This window comes from Formica exsecta, unplaced genomic scaffold (assembly GCF_003651465.1).
Source record: "Formica exsecta isolate Colony F162 unplaced genomic scaffold, ASM365146v1 scaffold4, whole genome shotgun sequence".
Lineage (NCBI taxonomy): Eukaryota > Metazoa > Arthropoda > Insecta > Hymenoptera > Formicidae > Formica > Formica exsecta.
The window spans coordinates 151166-160085 of record NW_021851238.1 but is presented as its reverse complement, the minus strand read 5'-3'; the positions used below and the strand labels follow the sequence as shown (position 1 = coordinate 160085).

At 30.5% G+C, this 8920-nt stretch overlaps 2 protein-coding genes across 5 annotated transcripts in view; one reads left to right on the top strand and one right to left on the bottom strand.

Annotated features, from left to right (window-relative positions):
* The window catches only part of LOC115240015 (transitional endoplasmic reticulum ATPase TER94), a 39221-nt gene that overhangs the window by 11657 nt on the left and 18644 nt on the right, over window positions 1–8920 (top strand). The window contains exons 3-13 of one of the 2 annotated variants that reach the window (XM_029814939.1): window positions 158–350; window positions 422–656; window positions 959–1092; window positions 1169–1417; window positions 1516–1680; window positions 1763–1885; window positions 1948–2160; window positions 2229–2537; window positions 2694–2855; window positions 3234–3388; window positions 3882–4208. In XM_029814939.1, the coding sequence (XP_029670799.1) occupies window positions 158–350; window positions 422–656; window positions 959–1092; window positions 1169–1417; window positions 1516–1680; window positions 1763–1885; window positions 1948–2160; window positions 2229–2537; window positions 2694–2855; window positions 3234–3388; window positions 3882–3972 (2029 nt within the window). In that variant the 3' untranslated portion in view covers window positions 3973–4208. Of the gene's footprint in view, window positions 1–157; window positions 351–421; window positions 657–958; window positions 1093–1168; window positions 1418–1515; window positions 1681–1762; window positions 1886–1947; window positions 2161–2228; window positions 2538–2693; window positions 2856–3233; window positions 3389–3881; window positions 4209–8920 lie in introns of those variants that run through there. The other variant, XM_029814938.1, reaches the window with a different exon arrangement.
* The window catches only part of LOC115240017 (WD repeat domain phosphoinositide-interacting protein 2), a 9770-nt gene continuing 6764 nt past the window's right edge, over window positions 5915–8920 (bottom strand). For all 3 annotated transcript variants that reach the window (XM_029814943.1, XM_029814944.1, XM_029814946.1), the window contains one exon: window positions 5915–8920. This exon is cut by the window's right edge and continues 381 nt beyond it. The gene's annotated coding sequence lies outside the window, so the exon portion shown is untranslated.

Genomic DNA, 8920 nt, shown 5'->3' with positions numbered 1-8920 from the left:
TATATATATATATAAATACTATGCAGAAATCTATTAAATCTATTTGAGGTATATTTAAAGCCGTACTTCTTAGAAGCATATCGTCCTATTCATAAAGATGACAATTTCATTGTACTGCGTGCTGTGTATATATATAAATACTATGCACTATTTACAGAAATCTATTTGAGGTATATTTAAAGCCGTACTTCTTAGAAGCATATCGTCCTATTCATAAAGATGACAATTTCATTGTACGAGGAGGAATGCGTGCTGTGGAATTCAAAGTAGTGGAAACTGATCCAGGACCTTTTTGCATTGTGGCACCTGACACAGTAATACATTGTGAAGGTGATCCGATTAAACGAGAGGTCAGAAAAATATGCAATATTTTATAATATTTTCAATGTGGATGCAGGAAATAAAGAGTATTTCTTTGTAGGAGGAGGAAGAAGCATTGAATGCTGTTGGTTACGATGATATCGGCGGCGTTCGTAAACAGTTGGCACAAATTAAGGAAATGGTAGAATTACCTCTACGACATCCATCTTTATTCAAAGCTATCGGTGTCAAACCACCACGTGGTATATTGTTGTACGGTCCACCTGGAACAGGAAAGACTCTTATTGCTCGTGCTGTAGCAAACGAAACCGGAGCATTTTTCTTTCTTATAAATGGTATATAATCTGATTACTGCCAGGATAATATTACATAAAAACATAAAGACTGACTTATTTAGGTTTTTAATTTCTTAGTTTAGTTTTTAATTTTCTAATTCTATCACACATTGAAAAAGGTTCAGACGAGAATCAAAACATATGTATTTTGTAATTTTTTGATTGATTTTTATCAGATTATATGCACATAACCAGATTCGGCTCTTTATAAGCTTTTATTATTTTAATGATTTTCATCATTAGACCCTTGATTTTCGACCATAAAAAGTATAAGACTTAAAGTTTCCCCTTTTCTTGTATAGGTCCTGAAATTATGAGCAAGCTGGCTGGTGAATCTGAAAGTAATTTGCGGAAGGCATTTGAGGAAGCCGAGAAAAATTCTCCGGCAATTATATTCATCGATGAATTGGATGCTATTGCGCCAAAACGTGAAAAGGTTTGTCAAGTCGAACTTATCCTTTTTTTTTAAATCACACGTCAAAATGGAAATCATATTTTTTCTTGATTTATAGACGCATGGTGAGGTTGAGAGACGTATAGTGTCACAATTATTAACGCTAATGGATGGCATGAAGCAAAGTTCCCATGTGATTGTAATGGCAGCTACTAATCGACCGAACAGTATCGACGGTGCATTGCGCCGTTTTGGGCGTTTCGACAGAGAAATTGATATCGGTATACCAGATGCTACTGGTCGGTTGGAAATTTTGAGAATCCACACGAAAAATATGAAACTTGCTGATGATGTTGATTTGGAAGAGGTATTCATATCATTTATTTCCACATATTACTTCTAAAAGAATAAAATGATTATATTTTATATAGTTGACGCAATATAACAAAATATATATAAATTTAGATTGCGGCGGAAACTCATGGACATGTTGGCGCTGATTTAGCGTCTTTATGTTCTGAAGCAGCTCTCCAACAGATTCGTGAAAAGATGGATCTTATTGATTTAGAGGATGATCATATAGATGCGGAGGTTCTGTCTTCTCTTGCAGTAACTATGGAAAACTTTAAGGTGAGTTATTATCGCGCTTTTATATTAAATTAATTCACGCAATTTGCGTAACTTTTTAAATAAAAGTATATTTTCGTTAAAGTACGCAATGACGAAAAGCAGTCCGAGTGCTTTACGCGAAACGATCGTGGAAGTACCGACAGTTACCTGGGATGATATTGGAGGTTTACAAAATGTTAAAATGGAGTTACAAGAATTGGTGCAGGTAAGAAATGCGAGACATACGAGTTTTAAATGACATGTTTAATGTGTATTTTTATCATGCAGTATCCAGTGGAGCATCCTGATAAATTTTTGAAATTCGGTATGCAACCGTCAAGAGGCGTACTATTTTATGGTCCACCTGGTTGTGGCAAGACGCTATTAGCCAAAGCAATCGCCAACGAGTGTCAAGCGAATTTCATTTCTGTCAAGGGTCCTGAATTATTGACTATGTGGTTTGGAGAATCAGAAGCTAACGTCAGAGATGTCTTTGATAAGGTCAGCATTCTCACAATTTTTAATATATAATTAATTTAAGATAATTATTTAACGGCGAATTATTTCAGGCAAGATCAGCTGCTCCTTGTGTATTGTTTTTCGACGAACTTGATTCTATCGCGAAGTCTCGTGGAGGCACTGTCGGAGATGCTGGCGGTGCGGCAGATCGTGTGATAAATCAAATACTAACAGAAATGGACGGTATGGGCGCGAAGAAGAATGTATTTATTATAGGAGCGACAAATCGTCCCGATATCATCGATCCAGCAATTTTACGACCCGGTAGATTAGATCAATTGATTTATATACCACTACCAGACGAGAAGTCCCGAGAAGCGATATTCCGCGCTAACCTCCGCAAATCGCCCGTAGCTAAGGTAATAACTCTAATGTAATATGCATAAATTTGTATAAAAAATACAACTTCAACTATTTTGGAGCGATATATATATGATATTTATTGTTATATGTTGATAATTTTACTTACGATTCTTAGTCATTACTTTTAAAAAAAAATTCTTTTCTTTTATTAGGATGTAGACTTAAGCTATATAGCCAAAGTCACACATGGATTCTCTGGTGCTGACCTTACAGAAATCTGCCAGCGCGCATGTAAGCTTGCCATTAGACAGTGCATCGAAACTGAAATTCGTAGGGAAAAAGAACGAGCTAGTAATCCATCTGTTTCTATGGATGTAAGTATCTTAAAAACATTTTTTTTTATTTCGAAACATTTTTAATTTGCTTTAATTTAAAGATTCATTTTTGCTGTATCATTTGTATGAGTCATATCTGAATCAGCACTCGACGTATTGCTTCATATTAATGGCAGAGAGAATTTTCTTAGTCAGCTTTTATTTTCATGACAAATTTTACAATTATACAATATTTTCGATTGCAAGAAAAAAAGTTTCCCTTTGTGATAATAATAATTACCTTTTATGTAGCTCCAATATTAAACGATATATGCAGTTATATATAAAAAGTAAAATAGTTGAATTCGGGTAAAAATAATTATCGATATATGTACATTATTCCTAAATTCTAAGATTTCTACTGCTCGCTTATTATAGATGGATGAGGATGATCCTGTACCAGAAATAACGCGAGCTCACTTTGAGGAAGCCATGAGGTTTGCGCGTCGTTCAGTATCTGACAATGATATTCGCAAATATGAGATGTTTGCACAAACGCTTCAACAGTCTCGAGGATTCGGAACTAATTTCAGGTAAGAATTTTTTAAAATTCTGATTTGCATATATATGTTATCGTAAATTTGATTACTTATGCATAATATTCGACAATTATGCATAATTACCAGTGATTTTGATATGTTTAATAAATTTTATATAATTATAAAATGTAATATTTTATATATTTCACAAATTTTATTTATATAAAATTATTGATAAAGATTATTTTGATGAAATTTATCGCATTAACCATCTGTATTGGTAATTATGTATAATTACCGATAATTATGCATAATAATTAATTAATCATATTTACAGTAACATATACATGTATGCAACAAATAACAGAATTAATAAGATTAATAGATTAACAATAATAAAGACTAAGGAATAAGGCTACTTATTCCTTAAAATTCTATGAAAAGCAAATATACTTAATATATAATACATAAACATGTATTCTTAGAAAAAAATTATATATATAGATTTTATCATTATACAAAAAGAAAAGAAAAAAAATATTTGCAGATTTCCACAAAGTGGAGCAGGCGGTGCTCAAGATAACACGCAAGGCGATCAAGCCTTTCAAGATGATGGGGATGATGACCTCTATAGCTAAGTTTTCGTTTCCTTATATGTCATTACAGTGAACATACGACAAAAGGGCCTGTTTGTTACCACATAATATTTTGCACAGGGATCGTTTTTAAGTGGTACAATTGAAAAATAAAGAGCAAAATATAACGAATGAAATAACGGAATTTTTGTATAAGATACAGTTTTGTGTTTGTAAAAGGGCGTGAATCCTAATCCACATAGTTGAGAATCAGTCAGATATAAAATATCGATTGAAACTACTTTGTCACGATTATTTTCGTGCCATTTAGCCAGTTTTATTTTAACGAAATTTTGCCTTTTAGTGGAACTGTTACCACATCAAATTATCTTTTTCTCTTAACCAAGATGGCAGCATCGAATAAAATCGCATCGTTGATTGGTAATTATATGAGACAAGAAGATTATAAAGTGGCAAAATAACACTTTGTTATATATGCATATATATAGGAACATACATGTTGCAATTATATATTGTATATCCAATCTATTGCAACTTTACTATAGAATTTTATATATATGCATTAGCAATTATATATTTTACTATATTATTCGCTTGTTAGGAACTTAAATCAGAATAGACCCTTTTGCTGCATTATCACTGTACTCACTCAGAATACATTCTGTTGTTTATATTCACAAATTCCAGCATTATATAATTTCACAAATTTTATTTATATAAAATTATTGATAAAGATTATTTTGATGAAATTTATCGCATTAACCATCTGTATTGGTAATTATGTATAATTACCGATAATTATGCATAATAATTAATTAATCATATTTACAGTAACATATACATGTATGCAACAAATAACAGAATTAATAAGATTAATAGATTAACAATAATAAAGACTAAGGAATAAGGCTACTTATTCCTTAAAATTCTATGAAAAGCAAATATACTTAATATATAATACATAAACATGTATTCTTAGAAAAAAATTATATATATAGATTTTATCATTATACAAAAAGAAAAGAAAAAAAATATTTGCAGATTTCCACAAAGTGGAGCAGGCGGTGCTCAAGATAACACGCAAGGCGATCAAGCCTTTCAAGATGATGGGGATGATGACCTCTATAGCTAAGTTTTCGTTTCCTTATATGTCATTACAGTGAACATATGACAAAAGGGCCTGTTTGTTGCCACATAATATTTTGCACAGGGATCATTTTTAAATGGTACAATTGAAAAATAAAGAACGAAATATAACGAATGAAATAACGGAATTTTTGTATAAGATACAGTTTTGTGTTTGTAAAAGGGCGTGAATCCTAATCCACATAGTTGAGAATCAGTCAGATATAAAATATCGATTGAAACTACTTTGTCACGATTATTTTCGTGCCATTTAGCCAGTTTTATTTTAACGAAATTTTGCCTTTTAGTGGAACTGTTACCACATCAAATTATCTTTTTCTCTTAACCAAGATGGCAGCATCGAATAAAATCGCATCGTTGATTGGTAATTATATGAGACAAGAAGATTATAAAGTGGCAAAATAACACTTTGTTATATATGCATATATATAGGAACATACATGTTGCAATTATATATTGTATATCCAATCTATTGCAACTTTACTATAGAATTTTATATATATGCATTAGCAATCATATATTTTACTATATTATTCGCTTGTTAGGAATTTAAATCAGAATAGACCCTTTTGCTGCATTATCACTGTACTCACTCAGAATACATTCTGTTGTTTATATTCACAAATTGCAGTAATATAAAAATTTATGCCATGTCGAGATAAAATTGTCATAATTGATAATTATGTATGTTGACGATTTTACAAATATTCCTTAATAGTAAATTATCCATATATGACCAAAAAGCCTTTCTGAATCTCATTATTCGGATCATGCAATTATAACCATTCGCAGTTTTATAAACGTTGAGATATCTGATAAAAATTAAGCCGAATAAGAGATTATTATAAATACAACTCGGATAAAAAAGAAATGTTCAATTTTCTTACGAGACCGGCAAGTTTGTTAATACTGTTACGTAATTAATCGTACATGGTTGAACATAGGTTCCAACAATAGAATTATTAAAAAAGAAGTGTAACATACATATATATAAAAATATAAATCAATACATTGCTATAAGAGAGAAGTTCTCTCTAGATAACGACTGATACTTGGTGCGACATTTTTCGATCTTACCATTTTCATTAACAAAAGTAATATTTCAGATTCAGCACATAAAGAAATAATTTTTTTTTTTATACATATTAACAAAATTGCAAGAAAATTTAATGCCTATTCTAATCTATTTAAAAAATAATAAAAATAAAAAAAGAGACTCTAATCTAATAAATAATATAAAAAACCAGAAGAAAACAAGAGCCAAGCGCAGTTGTCTCATTACTCCGTTTCTTGTTTTTTATACTACCTAAAAAAGCTTTTAATTTGTATTTACAATATATATTTATTTAAGCATTTTTAAATTGCTGCTTTACTTATCTTCATTAAAATATCGAGCTTTGCACACATCATAGGAATGTTAATTCAAATATCAAGAATATCTTCGGTAGAAAACGTAAAAATTCGCTTATTTCTTTATTTGGAAACTTGTAATGATTATTTCACATATCTCTTACGATATAGTATTCTCAATGAAATAATATCAGCACAAGTTTCCATATTAATATAAAAAATTATGATAACGCAATTTTCAATGAGAAAATCACAATCGGTTTATAGAAAATTGTCAGCAGTTTTATTAAATACAAATAAAAATAGGATGTTCAACCAATCGTAGACAAGGAAACAGAGACTCAGTATTTTTTTTTTCTATTTTCAGACCAGCACAATCACGTGTATTAATATGAAACTTCATACGCAATGACGTTCAAAGCTTAAGCCTTAGCACGTTCATATGTACAATTGGTTACAAACCAATGCATTTATTTATATCTTTATAAAAGTAAGATTATTTACCAAATAAAACTCGTTAGTATAAAACCGCCGTAACGACACGACACATCATCGATCTATGATACTGACATACTCACGATCGCGCCGTATACTTCAATTCACACAAAAAAAACTTTCTATTGTAATCGGATATATTATAAGATACATTAAATTACATGCAATATGCTACGAAGAATTAGGAAAGAAAAAACGCGTCTGTACTTTACGTAATTATATAACGATAAAATATCTTCGCCAGCGCCAGTGTCGTCTTACATTCTGGTAAATTGGCACCGATCAGAGAAGAAACTTTATTCACAATCAAACTCGAGTCGGTATTAACACAAGTTTATCGAAGGTTCTCTGTTCCTATTATTAGTTAGCTATTTATACAAATTACAAACATGTCATGATAATTTTCAATAATCCGAAAAAGCGCTAAAGGAGACTTATTGCACATTTGATACAATTACATATACATAACATCTGCCTAATATAAAGCATAAGATACAGCATGGTAATGTTTGATAAGATATAAAATTTTTATTGAATTTTAAAATTCAATATTGTAGTAATCGACAATTATCCTGTTGATATGATAACTTGTCTAGAATTATCTCGGATTTTTTAAAGAAACAAACTGGAATGAACCTTTCTTTTCACGCTTTGAAATATCTTATCTGTTTATCATTTGTCATCACTTATCTCACAATTAACATGTAAAAATTGAAGTGCTTTTGAACTTTAAATGCCAACAAAGTATGACAATTAATATTTTCGGTAAAATTATATAACCTGATCATTTCTTCCATAAAAAGCTAACATATGTCGAAAGATTTTTTACGTTTTATACAAGAATTATAACTAAATCTCATCATTCAACAGTTTTCCATATTTATAATCTTTGCATTTTTATCTGAAAAGAAGATAAGCTTTCTTTGTTGAACACAGAAGACAATGATTCTGTCACCAAAAAATATAGTAATCCAATAAAAAACGTGCAACGAAGTAAATGTGAGCTATATTTAATGTTCGGACATATTCTAAATTTCGCGAAAATTCATTCAACCATTTGTGTAATTTTCATGTGATAGAATAAAAAGCAGGAAATCAATTCTATTGATTTTTAGACACAATTTATATAAATAGGACGAATATAACAGGGTAAAAATTTATTTACATGTTTCACGCATTACGAATAGATACGTCGGCATTGGAATGAATTCAACTTGTCGCTAACCGTTATTATGGATTTGTAAAAAAGGTCAACTCTTTAAATAGGGCATATCCGCTTACGTCATATCAATTATTTCAACAGATATTTTCACATGTTGATTTAAATAGATCGTAGTTATATCGTTTTTCGATCCGTTTAATACAGGCATGGCATTTGTTAAAATAAACGTAAAACAATTTACGTTGATTCATGGTTCACAATTATTTATCGCTGAATTGTGTGTCAGAGTAAAATTTCGAAATTGGAAATACTGTTCTGAGTGTCTTAGGCTATGTAAAAACGCATATTTTTTGTACAAATATTTGTCTATATAGAATTGTAAAAATAACTTTGCTGGCACACAAATGTAACTTCTTTTGTGGCCTAGTTTACACCGATATACTTTAATACGTACTAAATATTACGCTGGTTAATCATAGCCATTCCTGTAAAGAATAGAATGGCTGTGATTAGTCAGTATAGTATTTAGTACGTATTGAAGTATATTGGTCTAAACTAGACTTGTGTATATTTCTGTGTAAAAGATTTTTTGCCCCGTAATTCTTATGACAAACGCTTTAAAATCGTTATCATTGGATTACTATATTCTTCGCACGATATTAGATTTGTTCGGACAAATACGATATTTGAGTAACGAATGATGGAAAAAATTTTGCTTAATCTGATAGCTCATTAATATGACCGAGAGTGTCACCTCAAAGGCATTTCCCCTTTTCTCCTGCAATATGCATCGATTTTTCCAAATTATTATATAAAAAATCGATTTTTTCGACGCTC